The following is a 19,420-nucleotide window of genomic DNA, read 5'->3' on the forward strand; positions in this document are numbered from 1 at the left end:
GCTATGTATAACTGTGCATGTGACAAACAAATGTCATCTACAAAGTTATGCAAGGCTATTATTGACAAAAACGGTGATTTAATATCCTCAGAACATCTATAGAGAATGTAATAGTCAGCTATGGTCCACTTCCACAATTGCAATGTGAAAGCAAAACTAATCTGAGCAAATATCTTTGACGTAACAAACACATGAACCTTGGTTTCAGACTTTCAGGTGTGAAAACACGCTTAGGGTTGGATTCAGTCGGTTGCATTCTGTAATTTCACAAGATGAAATAGAACACACGCTATAACTTGAATTATGTTTACATACTAAGCGATGGTGACAAAATCAGCTATTGAAAAAGTGGCAGCAACACGTCCTCAGGATCATGGGTTTAGGAAAGTCACAGGAGAGTCAGTGGGTGTGGCTGAGGCGTGGATTGAGGACCCACAGTGGAGGAAGACTGAGCAGAGGTGGATGTGCAGATGACAGAACCAGAACATGGTAGAACACCGTGGAAACTGAAAGGAAGGCTGACTATACTGTGTGCATCTGGTGGAAAGTGAGTGTACCTGGAGGGGGTGATTCCTGTGGGGTGGGGCAGGAGGGAGATGTGGAAGCTTGGGAGGAACCATGATGACGGAATGCAGCTGCCACACCTCCCTGAGGGTGTTTTTTTTTTTATATCTCTGTTGCACTGGTTTTTTTATACGAAAGTGAAGAGCCCAGGCAGACAGAGGCAGCATTACAGCTCATTACAGGTGAATGAAACACTGACTGGGGATCGTCTTGCAGGGAGTTGCAGCATGGTGAGTAAGGTTATTATTTTTTGGGATTTTTGGGTTAACCTTTTCGCATCCACTCTTTTCTTGGATTAGGGTTAGTAGACTTCATTTCAAAGACAACATTTTCTAGATTCTCAACTTAACGTGTCACTACAACATAATCTAAACCATAGGTGTCAAACATGCCAAGGTGGCCCTTGGGATGAATTTGTGAAATGCAAAAATTACACTAAAATATTAACAATCCTTTTAGTTCAGGTTCCACATTCAGACCAATTCAATCTCAGGTAGGTCACAATAACGTATAAATACTCACAATTCCAAATTTTTCTCCTTGTAAATGTAAATGTTTTCATATATTTACACTAAAACAAAGTATAATATTGCAAAAATATCTGAATAACCTGAACAAATCTGAACAACCTGAAATGTTTTAAGAGAAGTAAGTGCAATTTTAATAATATTCCGCCTGTTACAAAATGTTTTGTGTATTTGTAGATCCACTGTGATCTGTAAGCTATAATGTACATGTGTAAATGATCAACTGAAGCATAATATTGTTAAAATTACACATTTTTTTTCAGCTTGTTCATGTTATTCACATTGTTTGAGAGGATAGTTTGTAGATGCAAACATCTTCATAATGTAATTTTATTTTTTTCACTCTAAAACATAGAGAAAAGTTTAGAGTTGACATTATTCATATATTATTATAATATAATTTTACTGGTTCGGCCCACTGCAGATCAAATTGAGCTGAATGTGGCCCCTGAACTAAAATGAGTTTGACATCCCTGATCTAAACTATCATTTTACACATAGCTCAAACCTAAACCTAAACCTAACAGGGGTAGCTGCCAGCCTGATGGATGTAACACAAAACTATCCTTCAGCTATTTCTCAAGACTTATAAGAGTGTCATAGTAACTCCAAAAGCTGAATAATTTAGATACAATTGCATAATATCACACCTCTGCATAGTTATCTTTATTTTTTCATAAATTCATGATACTAACAATGTTTACATTATAGAGCTGTTTTCAACTGTTCCTATACATTAACCATAAATAAATACATCATTTCTATAGGGACTGTTAAATGTACAACATTTGTATTAATTAGGAAAATAAAAAAATGGATCATGTACCTCTTACCGATTATGTGTTATTTAGATTTTATCCAGTCATTTGTTTTCATTTCTGGTTTATTCATCAGACTGGACTGTCTCCGTGTAAATCTCCAGCTGCTATGACAACATATAAAAGATCCCTGCTGTTGGTTGGATTTGTGGGTTCTCTGTTTGTTATGCTGTCCTCTGACCACTTCAGTCTGTCACGAGGTTTGTGTATTTATAATTGTAATACTGTTCCTGATTTGTATCCTGCTCCTGGTGCAGAACAGTTATGGTTTGTTTGGATAATACTTTGCTTTTTGTTCTTTACAACCTCTAAAATGAATTAGTCAAATGAATGGAACCTCGGAGCTGTGACCCCGCCCTGATTACTTTTGGATTATTGATGTAATGTAATGCCACACAGTTCAGTCTGTTAGTCCAATAACTCATTTAAGAGACATTTAATCTCTTTAATCACTGTGAGCTCCTACCTCTGCAATTCTAACAGTTACAGTTTATTGTTTTTTTTGCTGTAGATATACCTCTTCAAGCACAGAAAATGAGAAAGCAGCTGCTGAAAGAAATGTGTGACAGTGACAAAGATGTTTCATCAAAGCGGAGGCGCAGTTTAGAAGAAATAAGTGACAAGGAGCTGAAGAATTTCATAGTGGATGACAAACACGGCATCATCTACTGTTTTATCCCCAAGGTGATGTCGACATGCATGCACATTATGGACCTCACAATGTAAACCTTTTTAAATGTTGTTTTCTCCTTATTTATTTATTTTTTTTCCTTGTTGTATTTGTGTTTTTTTTTTTAATATCCGAAATAATAAAGAAATGAATAAAAATTATAATAAATAACAACACTCACTGAATTTACATTAAATTCATTGAATTTATTTATGTAGCATCGCATTGAGCAAATATTCCAAACTTTATTGGCTTTCTAAAGAGAAAATGTTTGTTACTACTCAGACAAATACTCCACTACTCCGTATGTCTTGTGATAAATTCTTATCAGCAAAATGCATTAAAGTATAAAAAGTAACTTGTCATTATGCAGTAAAATGATTCAGTCCAGTGTTTTAGTATTATAAAAAATTATTAATAATACTGATAAATGAATGTGTATGATGCATTATACTGCTGAAGATGTTATAGGAGCTCATTTTAACTGCTTTATACACTGTCAGTTAGCTTCAAGATATCCTGTAGCATCAGCATGACTAGCCACATGTAAATTATTTATTTATTTTTATCTATTTCATATATGGAAATGGTATAAGCTTCCTGATTGCTACTAATTGACTTCTTTGCACAACATAATACAGAAATGAAAATTCAAAGAAGCAAAAAAATAATAATACACACACAAAAAAAGAAAGAGTCATATTCAAAAACGAGTGCGAATTCTACACATTCTCAAAAAAACTGCTCTTTTTCTTAATCCAAAGTGATTTCAGTGAGTGTATTTAGCTTCAGAAGCAGAAGGACTCAGAAAAACAAACACTGAAAATCAGAGGCTTTATGATACAGAGATATGTGTTTTTCACTAGACAGGAAGGCACAGTAAAATCTGAGAAAATTATTAAAATGTTGACATACATAAATGACATATAGCGGAGTAGAAGCAGAAATTTAATGAAATGGAAATAAGCAGTCTAGTAGTGGTCTTTTAAGTAATAAGTACCCAAAATTAGCCTTTAAGTAGTCATCAGTTCTTGAGGAAACCTATGTGTTGTGTTATTTCACTGCTACTCACACAAAATGGATGCAGGGAATTTAATCAATGAACCAAACACAGATTTGTTTTGCACAGTTTACATAAATCCTTTTCGAATATGTATTTTGTGTCTTATGTTTAAATGTTTAGTCTGTTTATTTCTTTTCACTCATACTCAAAATAAATACTTCAATCAATCAATCAATCAATCAATTCCCTACTACTTTTGTCTATAGGTGGCGTGTAGTAACTGGAAGAGGGTTATGTTTGTCCTCAAGCAGAATGAGCCATATAAAGACCCCCTGTCTGTACCTACAGATGTAATCCATGAGCCCAATACACTCACATACCTCAACAGTTTACCCCGAAAAGAGAGGAAGGTGAGGTCAAGTAAAGTCAAACGCAGATAATAAGAACTGTTAGAAATGAATGAATCTAACCTGAAGCTGATTTGGATATATTTTCTATCTACAGGTGAGGCTGAAGCATTACACTAAGTTCCTCTTTGTTCGGGACCCATTTGTGCGTCTCATCTCCGCCTACCGAGATAAGTTCCACAGGCATAATGATTACTTCTACCAAAATTATGGCCGGGACATTCTGCAACTGTATGGCAACATGTCCACCCCCCCACAGACAGAGGATGAAGCCTTTGCATTAGGCATTCGTCCATCTTTCTACAACTTTATTCAATACCTATTGGACCCAAAGACAGAGAGAAAGGCCCCCTTTGAACCACACTGGAGGCAGATGCACCGCCTCTGCCACCCCTGCCTCATAGAGTAAGCTACTTTTTCTGGCAGATTGAAGCTAATTTGACCTGAAAATTTACAGAAATATAACTGCAGCATTTGTAAAGTGATATTTACAGCATATTTGCCAAGGGTGAGGGAAGCTTCACTGACTTATTTCTTGAACTGACTGACTTGTAGACTGCAAAAATCAAAATCTTATCAAGTGTATTTCTCTCATTTCCCATCAAAATCTCATCACACTTAAAATAAGACATAATTACCTTAAGAGTAACTTTTCATTGAGATATAAGAACTTATTTTTAGACAATAGATCTGGAAAATTGTATTTCTAGAAATCTCTCTTAATTCAAGATTTTTTTGCTTAATTCAAGTAAAAAATCTGCCAATGGAACAAGTGAAAACGATCTTGTTAAGATTTCTTGAAATAAGATTCTCCAGATCTATTGTCTAAAAATTAGTTCTTATACCTCACTGAAAAGTTACTCTTTAGGTGATTATGTCTTATTTTAAGTGTGATGAGATATTTTGACTAGAAATTATAAAAATGCACTCGATAAGATTAAAATGTTTTCCAGTGTAACCTACATTTAAAGTGGTTCTATGTTGTATTTATATTCCAAACTATCAACAACAAGGGAAGTCAGGTACCAGAACGCACATAGTTCTATCAAAACAACTAAGGAATCAACACTATGTATCCACAGACTGTATCACTCACTGAATAAACTATAAACCTCATTGTTTACACCAATCTGTATTATGGTAACACCAGGTTTTCTTCTTCAAAATAAAACTCAGCTGGTTATTTTGAGTCGACCAAAATAACAGTGTCTTATAATATTCAGTGCTATGTTCACTGATCGTTTACAATGTAGCTCTGTTAGCTGCCACAAATCACCTCTACTTCCTGTATGGTTTGTGTTGTCAAAAGCTGCACTAAAGATTTGTTTGGAAATGTTCAAACAAGATCAGAACTGTCACAGTTTAGTCTGAACTGTAGCTCACCAAATGACAACTCATCAAAGATAATAACACCACATACTAACTTCATACTTTCATAAATCTCATAATCAAACTCACCTGCATAGAAGAAACGCTGCCACAAACTCCAGTCTCATTTAGAGCTGTGCACAGTGGTGAAAACAACAACAGTGTTTCTATCTTTTATCACTGTTTCTTAGTCATTCTCATCATATCTGATCACTTTTGACATTTTGGTTCTAGGCCCCATGATTCTCCTTAGGACTCAAAACTCAATACTCCCTCTAGTGGTCACATAAATCCAAGGTCCATCTGTGTAAATTAACTCTAATTGTTAAACTATATATAGTCCCTTGAATCCTCATGTTGGTCTTCAGCTTTCTTCCCCTCATAATATGTATCATGGACATCTGATGAGCACTAGCAGTGTGTATTGAAACTGACACTGTACTAACATTCAAAGTATTTTGAACTGAAGGACAATTCCCATGTTACGTTTAATGTTTTCAGTTGAAGGATTAACCTGCTCTGATGGATCAGGATGTGAATATTTAACACAACAGAGCTGAGATTCCATTGCCTTAAGGGCTTGATTTTGGCATCTGCATTCAAACAACTGACATCAGGCTGTGTTGTATGTACTTGAATTTTCTATTTTCTTCTTGTGCCCAGCTATGATTTCATTGGTCATCAGGAGAGTCTTCAGGAGGATGCTAACCTGCTGCTGAAGATCTTGAGATTGGAGGATGATATTAACTTTCCTCCTTCGCCTGAAAACGTGACGACTTCTGATTCAGTGCTGGACTGGTTCAGCGGTGTGCCGTTGGATGACAGGAGGAAGTTGTACAAGCTCTATGAGGACGACTTCAGGCTGTTTGGCTACAGAAAACCAAACAAACTGCTCCATGACTGACAGGAAATAATTAAATTACATCCAACTTAAATTTGAAATAAATGTGTAATGTCTCCATTCAGAAGATGTGCTATTAATAGGCATGTTCATTTTATGGTTAATAAAAGAAATGTTTGTTTTCTTGCAAAAAATGAGTGTTGTTTACCTCCTATGTCGGCTCATTTCAGTCTCAGGTTTGACCTTGTGGTTTTTCATTAAAATGTGTGATCCCAGATGGCTGCCATTGTCTGAACTCCTCCATAAGTGTTTGCGGAAACCTTCAGCAGACATGTTGAGTTAGCAGACATGTTGAGTCAGAATGGGATCAATGGCACCAGGTTAACAACATTTTTTATCTTTATTATAAATCAACATGACAAAACAATACATTTGTATTTTTTATGAAACACAGGTGGAGGTGGCTATTTGTATGGAGAGGTCCATTCTGTGAGGCTGAAGTTTGTTTTTTTGAGTTGAATGAAAATCCTGTTGCTTGTATTTGGCAGTCATCACACACATCTGACAGGTGACGTTTAACGTTAACATCCTCTGAACCGCTGCAGCAGTACAGGCCAGGGTCAGCCCCGTCATGTCCACTGTCTGTCTGCAGGCCATGCAGTGAGTTTAGATTATGAGTCTTTGACAGTGTTGACATCTCTTTGTTTAAAGCCAACAGACAATCCGTTCTGAGCCGTCAGTGACTCAGCAGTCCTTTGGTGCCTTTCGACCGGTGAAGGTCTGGGTTTGGAGATTGTGTTCGGTGTCAGAGAGACAAATAGAGACATAGAAACAGAGAGGGAGGTGCCGGGAGATTCAAAGTGCACTTTTCTTCAGCAGTGCCACAAGGAAAGCATGACAGACCAAACAACAGAAAATAAAGAAAGACAGTATGGCTTTTCCATGTCCACACACGTAGACTTTGATCTTTGATTCTTTGTAACACACTCAACATAGTGCTCACTGTCACGTCCACAGTCAGCTTCAAGACTGTTTATATTTACATTTTATATTTACATCTTACACGTCTCACTGTGGATCTCCAAAATGTCTTCTCTGGATTGAATCGTCTCACTCCCTCTCACACATTTAGATATAAACTCATATCTGTTATATATCTTTGAGTCTCTCTCCAGGCCACAGCTCCGACCCAAAGGCATTTTGAGGTTGCCATTTTGCATTCCTCCCAGTCGTATCCAGTTCTTTTGGGGGATGCAGAATGGTGTATGTAACAGTACACATATGTGACCTTCTGAACTTAGTGACAGTTTTGGTTCATATTGAACTTTCTTCACACTGAGCCAGAGGTGCTGGTGATTTGAACAAAGGGAAGCCTGCGAGGTCATCCTCCAGGCCTTTCATACCCTCTGTTAACCCATCCCCCATCCCCTCTTCCACCTCATCCCCTTCTCCCGACTCCCTCTCTCCCCCCTCTGGCCTCCCCCTCTCCCTCTCCCCCGTCCTTCCATCCAGCATATCTGCGGCTAAAATTTCAGTGGCGAACTTCAACCCGCTGGCGCTTGTGTTGCAGTTGCCGTATATGGTGTTCCCGTGGCCATTGCTGGGGTTGCTGTGGATCAAGGAGCTACTATAACTGTTGCTAAGGTGACCACCGTTCCCCTGGCTACTCAGTAAAGTTGTGGTTGTGGTTGTTGTCGTCGTCCCGTTCCGTTTCTCAGTCAACCTGAATCCCTCAGACAGCAGACTGGCGCTGCTGGGGGACTGCGGCGTAGCTGATGAACCCAACAAGTCCCGCCCTTTTTCCGACGACAGAGAATTATCCGGCAAGTGGTGACCCTGGCGACTGAGGCTGCGAGGTCTCCGGGTGATAAAGTAAAACAGAAATATACCAAACAGTACACCCCCGCAGAAGACAAGGATATAGATGGCCAGGACGTGACGGACTCCAGCTGATGCCACGTTTCCACCAGCACTGGGGCCCTCGAGGGTCAGCTGATAGGCTGCTCTACGGCAGGGGGTGGGGTCCCTAACACCTGGCCCCGCCTCCTGAAGTTGACACACATGACAGAGAAAAAAAACAGAGTGTTTTAGTCAAGTAAACTAAAGGTATTCAGGGGCTTTATTGTGAAGCAAGTTCAGTGTACTCAGAATATGCTGAATAAATGAAATAAGGTCCGCACAACCTGTGAGCTCCCAAAAATGTATTCACGACAAGCTCACAGGTTGTGCAGACCTTTTTTCATTTTTTCATCTACTTTTTTGGGATTCGGCACACCTTTCAATAATTGGATGTGCGTGTCAATCAGTTCTACTCAGAATATGTTCCCTTTTCCTGGAGGGGTATCATCAAGTTACGAATGTGTTCATGTAAAGGGGGAGGAGACAGCACCACATGACCAGTCACAAACATGGACATGTCTAGAGCCATGTATTTCTATACAATAATACAGAATATATATGATACATAAATAAATATAGTGAAATTCAAAAATATAAAATCTTCTAAGGGGAAATAACGTTTAAAAAAAAGTCCTCTGTGTGCAATTCTAATCATTATCACATCAGTGTGGCACAAAGACACTTGACTAAAATTACAATAGCACATTCAATCAAATTAATGCTTTGTGTAGATATGTTATTATTCCGTGCAAAACAATTGTAGCCTTATTCTTTCAGCTCAACCCTGACATTGCGATTCAGTCTGACAGCAAATAAAGAACAAATATAAAAATAAAATTTGTTTACTGTCAAATCTTACAAGGTCGGCATGTCCAAGGCTTTAGTGCTTTAATCAGTTTGCGTTTTAGGATTATACAGCACACAATGGAAAGCCAAAACTTTAGCCTTCCATAAAAACACTCTTATTATCTGCTATTTTTTTTTTACCTGCACACAAAAGTTTTTGTCTGTTTTCTTTTCCTGCCGATTGAATAGAACCCAGTGGGCTGGAGACAACGCAGCTAGCCTGAAGTTACCTCACTAACTCCTGGTACCAACCCCAGATGATGTGAGGAAGCGGAGGTTTGTGTTTGTGTTACTTCTGTACCTGGCAGGTGCAGATGTAGGTTCCCAGGCTGTCCTCAGTGACGGTCACCTCCAGGTCAGAGTGATGTTGTCTGGTGTGTCTGTGGGGTGGATGCTCCCAGCTGCAGGACCGGGGGGACAACTGGACACAGGGCAATAGGAGACGCAGACCTCTGGCCACTCGCAGCTCCATGATGGATGGAGAGCAACGACCTGGATGACACATAAGCCATGACAGTTAGAGTGAGAGACTGACAGCTTCACATCACTTGACATCAGTAATAATTGTGAATAAACAGAACTTACCTTCCTCTCTATCACACTTCCTCAAGGCTTCATCTACCATATCACCTGGGCCAGGCCTGGACACAATAAATGTAGTCATGCCTTAGCATCTTGGATAAATAATATTTCTGTAGTGCTATTTTTTTCCTTTTCCGACCCATATTACAGTTTATTTGCTATTGTACATTTGGCTCATTGTGTTAAAGCTCTACACGCACAAGCCCAATGCAAGACAAAAGTTAATAAACATCTTATTTCTGTGTCACAGTTAAACTGAAGTAACAACAAATAACATCACAGCTATATATTACTCTAAAATGACTCAAATAACCACAGTAAAATTTTGGTGGACCGAAGAGGATTGTAATGGGTTAGTATGAATGCAAGACATTATATTATTGATGGAAATTGTTATGTAAGTGTGTTTCAAGAGGTTTTGCAAGAAAAAAAAATACCAAAAAGGTTTAATCTTGTACATCTTAGTGTAATTACCCAAATATGTAATTACCCAAATATGGTCAGCGTGTAGTTAAATGCCTGAATGTGTCTGTTGTTTGTGCTGATATTCTTGTTTTACTCACTCAGTTGCCGTGGGCCTGCAGGCCTCCTCCTTTGTGCTCCACACACAGCCCAGTCCTCTGGCTCTGGCACAGACCTTACAGCTGGGATACAGAGAGCAGCCTTCAGCCTGGAGACGAGCCAGAGACAGTGGGCTTCCAACCAGCACCCGGCCCTGCAAGTACACGACACCATGAAGGATGCAGCTGATGTTTCCAGACACAGCAGAGGGGTTTATGCATGTATGCTTGTGTGTGATATAGTCTGTATGAGAGGGTGCTCTACCTGATGAAGTAATATATTGTTGACAGGCTCCTGTGAGCTGAACAGAGGGATCTCCTGCAGCATAGTGGCATTCTGGCCCACTACTGCCACCCGGTGAAGCTCCCCACGATCTGCAGAGCACGCAAATGCTCATCATTTATCAGTACATATACAACTCGTGATACATTCACGTTCTTTTCCTGGCATGCACATGTTATTATTATTTTTTTTTTTTTTTTTTTTAGATTTTACACTATTTCCATCAGTGTTTGAACTATATGATGGTTTTTAGGAAGCCCTTTCTTTCATTGTCTGAAACAACATACAAATTCTACGTTTTTATTTATATCAGTTTTACTTCAATTAAGAAGAATTTGAATAACCAGAAGAATAATTATTTTATTTATTTTGTAATTATAGTTGTACACTTCATTGCTATAAAAAAATGTGCTCAATAAAATATACTTTCTGTTTTGTAAAGGTAAAAAAGGAAAGGCTTGACTCTGGAGCAGCATAGCCAACAACAACAGACACAAGAACTACTTGATTTGGCTTTTATTTATCATTATTTTTAGAAAGTATCATACATCAATAATATAATTTTATGTGTGATCCCTGATTCATAAGACACATAAATGTTGACCCTCACCTGTTCCAAGGTGTAGCAGCGCTCCTCTTTGCTCATCTCCACTGCCTGTTTGCGTTACAGCTAGTTTGGTGTATCTGATTCCCTTTCGGACCAGCAGAGGTGCTGCAGTAACGCTGTTCTCCATCAGAGGGTGGTCTCTGACAAATGTTAGCACTTTGTCAGGGAGTTTCAGAGACGACTCATAGCCTTCAGCCTTCAAGGCATTGTTCAAGCACTAAAAAAGTTAATAAAAGACGAAGGTTAATAAAAGACAAAGTATGTAGTAAACACAGTCCCAGCTGGAGCACTGACATGGTTGGAAAGCTAACGGTGGTTACCTGGCCGGGCCGAGGTGTCGGGATTGGCTCATGGTTGATCCAGGGTTGATTTTCACAGGTCTTTTTCAACTCCTTAAATGGACCATCCATCACTTTATTAATGTCAGACAGACTGAAAACACACACTGCTGATAACTCCTCCCGTTCCCTGTGACAAGAAACAAGAAAAAAGCTCAATGTAAAGCACATTCAACACAACAACAAATCGCAAAAATAAATGAACTAGGTCTGTTTTTGACAGTAACTACTCACATGTAACAGTGTTATGTAATTCAGTTGAAATAAATGTAATTGCAATCCATTACTGTTACCAAGAAAAAATATGAAATTGCTCATGTGATCATTAATGAAAATGTTCGTGCTCTGGGTTGAATACTTTTCAGTAAAGATTTATATGTTTAATCTAAAATATCTAACATATATTTTTCTTGCTTTACATCTTTTGCCTGTAGTTATGCCTTTGATTGACAAATTTCTGGACAATATGGGAACAAAAATTAATGCAATACAAGAAGCAGTATCTATGTTTAGACTGCTTCTACTAATTTTCTGGTAAGCAGTAAAACTTTCCACATTATTTTTGATTGGTTACCTGGACTGAATTAGAATGTTTCTTGTTGTACCACCGTAAATTGCTCTAAATAACCTGAGTTTGCCCCCCCTCCCGAACAGCCACCCCACCACACCTTTCAGTGCTCAATGTCAAACAATATTTTCCAACTTGAATCAAAAAATATAAAAATGTTTAGTCTGCCTGGTTTAAATGAAGCCTCCCTGGGCCACAGCTAATTCATGTGATCACTTCACATGGTGACCTTTCTTTGAAGTCAAAGCACTAAAGTCTATTCATTTTGTTCACAATAACTGAGTTTACATTTAGTGCAAACTTTCTATGTAACTTACACTCTTCTTATCACACTATCACAAATCTTAACTTTGTATTACGATGAAGGTCTGCAGTACTGTATACTATTTCAATCTTCTTAGTATATACTTTATAAAATTATTTGATACTTTTCTTTTATTGATTTATGTATCCTGTAGTCTCTTCTTTTTGTATATTTTTTTAATATTGTGATCTTTTACTGTCTAAGCACTTTGTTTTCATTTCCCTCTGGATGTTCCTTTTATTTATGTCAGCACAGTGAATTGCTTTGTCCTTCTGCTTTTCCTTTATTGTACTTTAAGTCTTTTCTAATTGAAAAGTAAGGTTTTCTGACTCTTCAGTTTCATTCCCCCAGTTTAAAATATTTGTTAGAAACATACAAAGTAATAAACAGTAAGTACAATTTCTTTGGGTAACAACACATCTATTCTAGTAACCTTTCCGACACTAACATACCCTATTAACAAAAAAGTTGGAATAATTCTGTTTTCAGACATATTCCTCTATTTATACACATCAGTAATCACCTTTAACCAGGTGCAATGATTACATACTGAGTCCCACTTACACTTTATTTAGAAAGAATAAGTCGCATTGTCACAATCATTTCATGACATATTTTCCAACTTTATGGACAACAGTGCAGTTTGATTGAGCTCAAAGAGAAGTGTTAATTTGCCCTTCTGTGTTTGTTCTGCATCTTACCATTGGGAGGTGAACAGTCCATAGAAGTGTGTACTGCTGGGGTCGCCTGGTGTGTGCTGCGTGGTGAAGACATCAGTCAAGACGTTATATCGTTGACCGCTGGGTTTGTCCTCACATACCAATTGGGCCTTGAGGAAAGTTGTCCAACGCCGCTGCAGAGTCTTCATCCCTCCCACATCAGACTGAACAGACAGATGAAGGAAAGACGAGCCCGATGGGGAATTAATATTCAATCATTCAGACAATTAGGCAGTCTGTCAGTCAAGATGTCAGGTTACCTTGCAGACTCGTGCCACTCTGGGGACTTTGACCTTAGTGTACAGGTCGTATTCTTTGGCTACTTCAGTGAAGAAGAAGTAGATCTTGTCGTCATCTCCTGTCGGGTTGCTGTCGGCATCCTGTTCTATAAAGGCAGAGCTTACAAACTCTGGATCTGAGGGAAACACACACAAAATATTACTCTGCACAAGTGGTATAAAGTATTATGAAAGCCTTTTTGTGTGCCTCTGCTTGTTACTAGAGGTTTACAAATGTGTGAGAGCGTGGATATCTTACCGCTGAGCCAGTTGATGGATCTTTCTGTTCGGATGCGCTCCTGCTCAGGACCTGTTGCCCGGGAGATGTCGAATAGTGTTCCCAGGAAGTTACTAGTAGCTGCTGTGTATAAGGTACCACCTAGACATGCACATAAAAGAAGTAAGAGGCAGAGAAAAGGGAAACAGACACACAATTTAGGTTTATGGTGATTGTTAACATACATTGTGTTGTGTCAGTCATCCAGGGGCACTAACTTACCTGCCATAACAGCAGTGTAGTGCTGACTGGGCTCAAATGGACACTTTCCCTTCCCTGTCTCCATCTTGATTCCCCCATCCTCAGATTTCTCCAAAGTGAAGGACGAGAGCTCCTGTAGTTTGACACAGACATCAACATAACAATAATAAATGCACAGATTATTAGGTATGCGTGTTTAATGGGATGATTATTTAAAGGACACTTCAGGAAAGATACATATAAACACAATAAAACTGTCTTTTTTAACAATAAAAAAGGCCTGAAATTGAAAAGGTCATTTCTGTTACTGCTAAGTGTGACTCACTGTGCATGTTACTTGGGGTAACAAATGCTACTGTCGAAGGGAAATATGAAAACCAACTCTATAGGATGCTTAAATTCTCTGGAGCAAAATGTGTTCTTCTAAACTTATTTCTCATTCTCTTTTCTTTAGATACGACAAGAAAATACAGGAAATATGTGCACAGCTTAAAAGACACACAAAAAACTGACTGAGTTCTAAAGGTTAAAGTCACTATTTAGTGTGACCCCTGACCCCATGACAAGAAGCAGCACAAAAGATAATTAATGCAATAAATCTCATGACATGTTAAAGACATGTTAAATGCAAAGGGAGGTCACACTAAATACTACCACTTTGGTTTATAGAAGCTGTGGTTTTCCCTGAAACTTGTTTTATGGCTGTATATACTTCCCATATATCTAGATTGGATCTAAATACAGAAACTGAGAAATGCATATGTGTTGTTATTAGAACTTCAGTAAACCAACAAACCTAATGTTGGCCTAAGGGTTAGGCTTTTGCACAGTACTGAACATTGGAAAAACAGGAAAAAGAAACAATTGAAATGCCTCTATTCTCAAAGTGTTTGCATATTCAACCTAGTAAACAAATAAAGCATGATGCTATAGTTTATGTAAGGATTTTCACTTGTCTGAAAGAAAGTTCCAGGGAGTTTACTTGTTATATAAAGATTATTACCACCTTTCCATCTGTTTTAATCAAACTGACAAAGTCATCACTCTCACTTTGATCTTTACATCAACCCTCAGCTTCTTCTGCATCAACCTTTGAAAATTAAAGCGTCCCCTCTGCTGGTGATGATAATTGATTCTAATTATACTCCTTCATGCTGATATTCTGAGAGACTTTAGCGCACAAAGTACCTGCTGGAAATGTCACTCTGAACACAACAAATAAAATGTCACTGAACAAAAACAAAATGTCACTCTGAACACAGCGTCTAAAAGCCTTTGTCAGCTAATGTGCTCTTTTGTAATTATTACTGGGGAGAAGTGAGTGACTGAAGTCTGAGAAAAGCATCCACAATCAGAGGGCTTTCAGTGTGAATGACTGTGAGATGTTATCACTTGAAGCTCTAACAGCACATGTAAATGCATAAATCTGGATCAAAATAAGAGACAATGTCACATTCCTAGACCAGAACCTCACTGAAAACCTCTGGAAGATGAAGATGGGTGGTCATAAACTATCAAATGGAGTTGAGCTGCTGCAATTATTGTGTCAAATGGCATAAAGCAGTCAACTATGAAGAACTAGGCAGGTAGCATGTGACTGACAATCAGGGTTACTCCATCAAATATTGACTTATGCCATTTAGAAATGAGTGTGAACTTGTTTTCTTTGAATTATTCATCAGAAAATCTTGTATAATGTGTTCTTTATTTATCCAACTGTTGTTGTTATGCTGTTATTTATTTGGAATTTAGGAAAATCTTGTCACTTGTATTAAAAAAACAGAAATGCACCTTCAACTCAAACACCAGTAACACCAGAGCCATACTTGTGCAGAGACACACCTGTACTGCAACAGCGCTTGTGTATGAAGTTGCATGACTGATAAAAAGATCTTATTGAAAGTATGTACACCAGTAAGAAGTTGAACTCCCAAACTCACCAAAAAGGCACACTGGGGGTCAAAAGCATAGGTACCACACACATAGATGTGTCCGTCTCCGAGAAACTCCAGGAGGCGGATGTAATTGTTGCAGTCCACCTACAGGGGGAGACAAATACACAAAAATAAACCAAAAGCCTTCACCTACATACACACACACACACACACACACACACACACACATATATATATATATATATATATATATATATATATATATATATGTATATATATTTACTGACCAATTAGGCTTAAAATATTATAATTTCAGTATATTTGGCATGTGATATTTTTATATAGCAGAATGAAAAGTTAGTATTTTTGTTGATGAATAGACATGGTTTTACACAGGCCCCAGAGGGCTGTAGGAGACAGACAGATTGGACTGGATTCTGAGAACAGCTGGGGTATCAATGATTGTGATTGGAAACTGGAGACCCCCACTACCACAGGAGACACATGAGAGCCCCTCTGTTACCAGCAGAGACCACCCACGATAAATCACACCCCGACCAGGCTGAAAACTGCAACATTAGACCGGTCATTTCCTGCATAAATAATACACGAATGCAGAAAAATGCCACAATTTGACGAACACACACTCCCTCTTTCATCTCATCTCCTCTATCTTTAATAGATACAATTAATCTGCAGCTGTTGTGGAAAAATCCCCCCACCGCCCCTGCCAGGTAACCTCAAAACAATGACACCGGCGACTTATGAAAGCTCGTGCGTGTGAGCTTTGTCTGTACGCACACAAATCATGCCCTGTAGGCCTCATGCCGTTCTGGATGAGGTCCAGACCTGACTCACCTTCCCTTCAGGGAACTGATCTTCTTTGATGCCCAGATCATATCACCCACATCAGCCCCCACTCTGCCACCACCTCATACTGGTACAGTTCCACTCAGGCTGAGAGCTAAGGCTGCTAACAAAGGGATCAGCTCGGGATTAGCTTTTCATTGGCCCAAATTAACCTCATTCATCCCCAAAAGATTCATTCACAACCTGGCATGGGGTGAATCGAATAGTTATATTCTTCTGTTCTCTATGACCGCGTTGGGAATTACAATTAGGACTAATTATACATTCTTATGTTAAAAGCTTCCATGACTTTTAAACTCAGAGTGGAAATAAAAAACAAATAAAAAAAAAAAAAAAACATCCATGCTTACTGACACTAAACACATCCTGTCAAAGCAAATTTGTAGTAATGAATGAATGTGTGTCTAATAAAGTGTGCTCTTTGCTGATCTTTATTCTTATCACTTCCTGATATAATCTCTGTAGCATCACATCTTTCAGGGCTTTACTTTAGTTCCTTGTTCCCCCTTCACAACTCTTACATTTTATTTTATTTCCTGCTCCAATAGATCATTGAATTAGTTATTAAAATATAGATTTGTGCTTGGACAGAGCTCCATTCCTGGTTTGTGTTGTTAGCAGTAGGTCCGACAAATAATCACTGTAACACAATTGTATAATTTAACAGTAATTATTGTGGATATTCATGTTAATAGTACCATTTCACCTGGATAAAAACTCCCTTCACCTCGAGGTGCTTAATGTTTATTGGTATAATAACAGTAGTGTCTGTCAAATCTTTTATAAAGTCTAAAAAACGTTAAGGTTTTCAATTTGGTTGATGTCATATTGTTATTTTTTCCATATTGAAAGGTTGATTTTCACACAAGATGGTCATTTATTGCTTTTAAGTGTTCTTTATGGTCATATGAACATTATAGAAACTATATAGAACATTCATACAATGGTCACACTGAGGGGGTCAACACATCTGATATTTCAAGAATAAAAGTCACAACTTCTTTCTCTGTATGAAATTTCTTATTACAAGAAATGAAGAAATCTGCATTAAATTGCATACTGAAGCAGTTGTTCTGCAGTAAAATTTTTTCATCAAACAGCCTGGCAGACAGGATATATACTGTTGGAATAAAGGTGAATAATTCTGTCATTCTCCTTTCTTCCACAATCTGTGCATTACAACTTTGTAAGTCTACCTCGCTACATGAAAGAACACCCTCTGAGCTGCAATTACACTTCAAAAATGGTAAGTTTTGACAAAGAGAGGCACCTTTTCATGTGTCATTTTCTTTTGTATGGGTTTAGATGTGCCTCCTCACATACACATTCTACCAAAACAACTTTTCCCCCTCTCCACTATTTTGCAAAAGCAGTGTTGCAGCATCCTGCACTCAGCACTACCCAGGAACTGGACAAATACGCCAGAGACCTTTAACTCCTCCTCCAGAACAACAGAGGAAGGTGCCAGACCGATCTCGGCACTGGCACAGTCGTAACATAGATCTGCTGATGCAAGACCATGTATCAAATTCAAGCTTGGACAACTCTTGGAACATTTATATTACAATATTTATACATTTTTTCATTTAAAAAATGACTTTTTCTCATAGCATTATGACTTTCTCTTGACATGCATTTTTTTATGCTCACTATTGCCATTAAATACATTTTATACTTAAGTTTGTACCACAAGTAATGATAAAAACGACCAAATATTAAAGTAAAGTATGGTATATAATTATCATTGTTTTATCCCCCACTTCTCGTCATATGTTCCAGTGTTCAATGATAATAAATGACTTTACTTTATTATTTGTATTGTGTAAAGGAATAACCCCTTAAGTTAAGTTTTACTATGCTAGTATCATAAAATGAACACAAACACTATTAAATCATTAATTACAAACTTTTGTAGCAATTAATCATCAGCCTTGGTCATTTTTCTCAGCAATTTTTATTGACAAACTCTAAATATAATTGGAATTTTTCATGTAAATTATGATAAATGCAGTGATGACATGAAACTCACTTGGTTAGTAACACCATCATCATCATAGTGGTGATGAAATCTGTACTTTTTTTATGATTCATAGTTCTCCTTGTCTCTGATTCAACTTCTACATATCTCAGGTTTCAGGGATCTATATTGTAGTCTTTCTAATAATTTCTCTTCTCCATCTTCTGTTTTTTTTTTTTTTCTTCTGAAACAACACCCCCTGCACCTTTCACTTCCAGTTCATCATCGCTTCCTGTTTCCTCCCACTCATTCCCACTCCTTCCTAACCCTCTAGACTCACCAGTGATTTTGTAATCAATATTGTCTCATAAAACTCAGCCCTGCCTGCCTTTATGAGTCTTTCACCTCTCTCCGTCTTACACTGTAGAGCAGAAAAATAAACCCGTTGTATAAAATGGGTCAAACCTGATTGCACTTCCATCCTGTTAAACGCTGACCTTCCATGGGCTTTGTTTGTTTTCTTATCTGACCTGATTCTGGAGGCATTTTTGTGCATTAACAGGCTGTTAGACAAAACATGATTAAGCTTTTTTCTCATTTTGGATAATCTTTACACCCTTACTGTGATTGTCAAGCTGAATTTTACCCCATTAACACCTGATAAACTGTCAAAACAGGCATAACTGAAACCTCATTATGCTTTTTAGACTCAACATAATGAGACGTACAGCATGAATGTCCAGTACGCTCTATTTAATCAGTTTCTGCGGACAGTTACTGGACATCTGTGACTTCATATACACACTGTCTTACTCTCTTTTTGCCTGTACATCCAACACACACACTCACACACCCCTGAAGAGGTGTTGGCACAAAGCCCAGAACTTCCCGTCCAGATCCTAACAGCACAGGGTTGTGACACAAACACACACATGCACGTACACAAGCTCAAAATACATGCACATGCACATGTCTGAGGCTACTGAGTCCAAAATATAAGTCAGGATTCCATTTATTTGACAGCACATAGTATTCTAT

General features: G+C 38.1%; 2 protein-coding genes across 3 annotated transcripts in view; one reads left to right on the forward strand and one right to left on the reverse strand.

Annotated features, from left to right (window-relative positions):
* Nucleotides 1–714: 714 nt before the first annotated feature.
* LOC115438399 (carbohydrate sulfotransferase 12-like) lies at nucleotides 715–6,389 on the forward strand. Its single transcript, XM_030161995.1, has 6 exons — nucleotides 715–794; nucleotides 1,986–2,109; nucleotides 2,421–2,593; nucleotides 3,849–3,992; nucleotides 4,087–4,394; nucleotides 6,021–6,389. The coding sequence occupies exons 1-6, from the start codon at nucleotides 792–794 to the stop codon at nucleotides 6,259–6,261; spliced, it is 993 nt and encodes a 330-aa protein (XP_030017855.1). The 5' UTR covers nucleotides 715–791; the 3' UTR covers nucleotides 6,262–6,389.
* A 190-nt stretch (nucleotides 6,390–6,579) lies between these two features.
* Nucleotides 6,580–19,420, reverse strand: part of sema4f (sema domain, immunoglobulin domain (Ig), transmembrane domain (TM) and short cytoplasmic domain, (semaphorin) 4F) — a 70,567-nt gene continuing 57,726 nt past the window's right edge. For both annotated transcript variants that reach the window (XM_030161993.1, XM_030161994.1), the window contains exons 4-15: nucleotides 15,601–15,699; nucleotides 13,682–13,793; nucleotides 13,442–13,561; nucleotides 13,165–13,319; nucleotides 12,887–13,068; nucleotides 11,296–11,443; nucleotides 10,979–11,192; nucleotides 10,351–10,460; nucleotides 10,089–10,240; nucleotides 9,529–9,584; nucleotides 9,245–9,435; nucleotides 6,580–8,244 (exon numbers count right to left, since the gene is read on the reverse strand). In XM_030161993.1, the coding sequence (XP_030017853.1) occupies nucleotides 7,513–8,244; nucleotides 9,245–9,435; nucleotides 9,529–9,584; nucleotides 10,089–10,240; nucleotides 10,351–10,460; nucleotides 10,979–11,192; nucleotides 11,296–11,443; nucleotides 12,887–13,068; nucleotides 13,165–13,319; nucleotides 13,442–13,561; nucleotides 13,682–13,793; nucleotides 15,601–15,699 (2,271 nt within the window). In that variant the 3' untranslated portion in view covers nucleotides 6,580–7,512. The remainder of the gene's footprint in view (nucleotides 8,245–9,244; nucleotides 9,436–9,528; nucleotides 9,585–10,088; nucleotides 10,241–10,350; nucleotides 10,461–10,978; nucleotides 11,193–11,295; nucleotides 11,444–12,886; nucleotides 13,069–13,164; nucleotides 13,320–13,441; nucleotides 13,562–13,681; nucleotides 13,794–15,600; nucleotides 15,700–19,420) is intronic.

This window comes from Sphaeramia orbicularis, chromosome 18, assembly GCF_902148855.1.
Source record: "Sphaeramia orbicularis chromosome 18, fSphaOr1.1, whole genome shotgun sequence".
Lineage (NCBI taxonomy): Eukaryota > Metazoa > Chordata > Actinopteri > Kurtiformes > Apogonidae > Sphaeramia > Sphaeramia orbicularis.

Bases quoted from the DNA above. Each gene is read 5' to 3' on its own strand.
- LOC115438399 (XM_030161995.1), top strand. The intron at 2,594-3,848 runs GTGATGTCGACA...TTTTGTCTATAG, and splicing joins TCTACTGTTTTATCCCCAAG to GTGGCGTGTAGTAACTGGAA. The intron at 4,395-6,020 runs GTAAGCTACTTT...TCTTGTGCCCAG, and splicing joins TGCCACCCCTGCCTCATAGA to CTATGATTTCATTGGTCATC.